Raw genomic sequence first — 1,431 nt, 5'->3', positions numbered from 1 at the left:
CGATCTCTCCTTTCCAATTTTGAGCCGTGTCAGGCACGGACGTCTGCTAAAAGAGCACTTTTAACTGTTTTGTGATCTCATGGGCGAACGACTAGATTAGGAGTTCCAGAAGGCTTGCTGTCTTAAGTTCCGAACCTGATCCATGGTATTTGGACCAGTTCAGGAAAGCAAAATATTGTTGGAGCTTCAGCGGCGTTTATGTGCAGATTATGAAGATTTTTACTCAAAGCAACGCACTAGCTACTGTTAAAATGATGGTCATAGTGCATCGCTAGTTGCTTGTCTCATTGATGCTTGTTTTAAAACAAGCATGACATCGATATTCGGAGTAGGACTAGATTTACTATGTCAGATATCACCTCCGTCAGCAAAGAACGTGGCCAGCCACCCACCTTGAATCCAAGCAGGAGGACTGCTGGATGCATCTCCTGAACCTTGGTGTTGTGGTGAAGCGATTCGTGAAAATTTTGGATTAAGGTGGATCAGAACGAGTCGATGTCTAAGTGCGGTCGATGAACTACTGATCACGACGGACCAATCAACGACGGTGGGTCACCGATCAGCGATCAAGACCGAACAGCCGCGATCGACGATCAGCGCAGATGAGAGGTCCGAAGGTGATCGACAGTGGAACAAGGAGGGGCTCTATCTACGACGACGTAAGCCACGATTTGCGTTCAAGAAGCGCAAATCCCAGACGGAGAACCAACGACCACCTCTCTCCAATAGAGCGATCAAGGTGTAACTATGAGCGATCAAGGGAGCCCGATCGCGATCAACGTTCAGATTGGCGATCAGCGATCTACGTGAAGATCAGCGGTCTAGATGGTGATCGACAATCAACATGGAGATCGGTGATCAAGACGCAGATTGGCAATCAAGGGGTTGATCGGTCGTTCAAGCCGCAGATCGGCGATCAAGATGCAGATCGATGATCAAGACTAAGATCGGCGATCAAGTTGAAGCACACACTTCGCCCAGACGCCGACCAATGGAGGGGTTTCCCAACGATCTGTGATCAGCTGAACTTGGTTTCACCTTGCGTACCCGTCGGCGGGCAGGATCTGTTCTTTCGAGGCTCCGAAGGTGTTCGATACGTGTAGACTTTACCGTCCTGGCGGGACGCAGGATGTGTCAACCAATCCACCGATCAACCGATCAACCGATCAACCCCTTAATCGTCGATAACGACGATCAGCCTTAACTAGATTTTGGCACACTATACTATCGGCTACGGAACCAGTCTGAAAGACAACATACAAACAAGTGATGTATGGATAACGACAGCGGCTCCTGAAAGAAGGTAGTATCTATGGGAGATGCATTGGACAAGGGTGGGTCTGTCATTTAGAAGTTGTGAAACTTGAACAATCATTTCAAGTCTACCGAGCAGCTCAATGGCTTGAAAATGATTCAGAATGCCCTATCCTA

At 48.3% G+C, this 1,431-nt stretch overlaps 1 protein-coding gene across 1 annotated transcript; it reads left to right on the top strand.

The window, feature by feature from the left end:
* Positions 1–602: 602 nt before the first annotated feature.
* PPTG_24906 (hypothetical protein) lies at positions 603–935 on the top strand (the record flags this gene model as incomplete). The annotated part of the gene is made up of 1 exon (XM_008918891.1): positions 603–935. One exon carries the CDS (start codon positions 603–605, stop codon positions 933–935), a length of 333 nt encoding a protein of 110 aa, XP_008917139.1.
* Positions 936–1,431: the final 496 nt, after the last annotated feature.

This window comes from Phytophthora parasitica (genome assembly GCF_000247585.1).
Source record: "Phytophthora parasitica INRA-310 unplaced genomic scaffold supercont2.355, whole genome shotgun sequence".
Classification (NCBI taxonomy): domain Eukaryota; phylum Oomycota; class Peronosporomycetes; order Peronosporales; family Peronosporaceae; genus Phytophthora; species Phytophthora nicotianae.
Note: the sequence above shows the minus strand (reverse complement) of the source record. Positions and strands in the feature narration are given on the sequence as shown.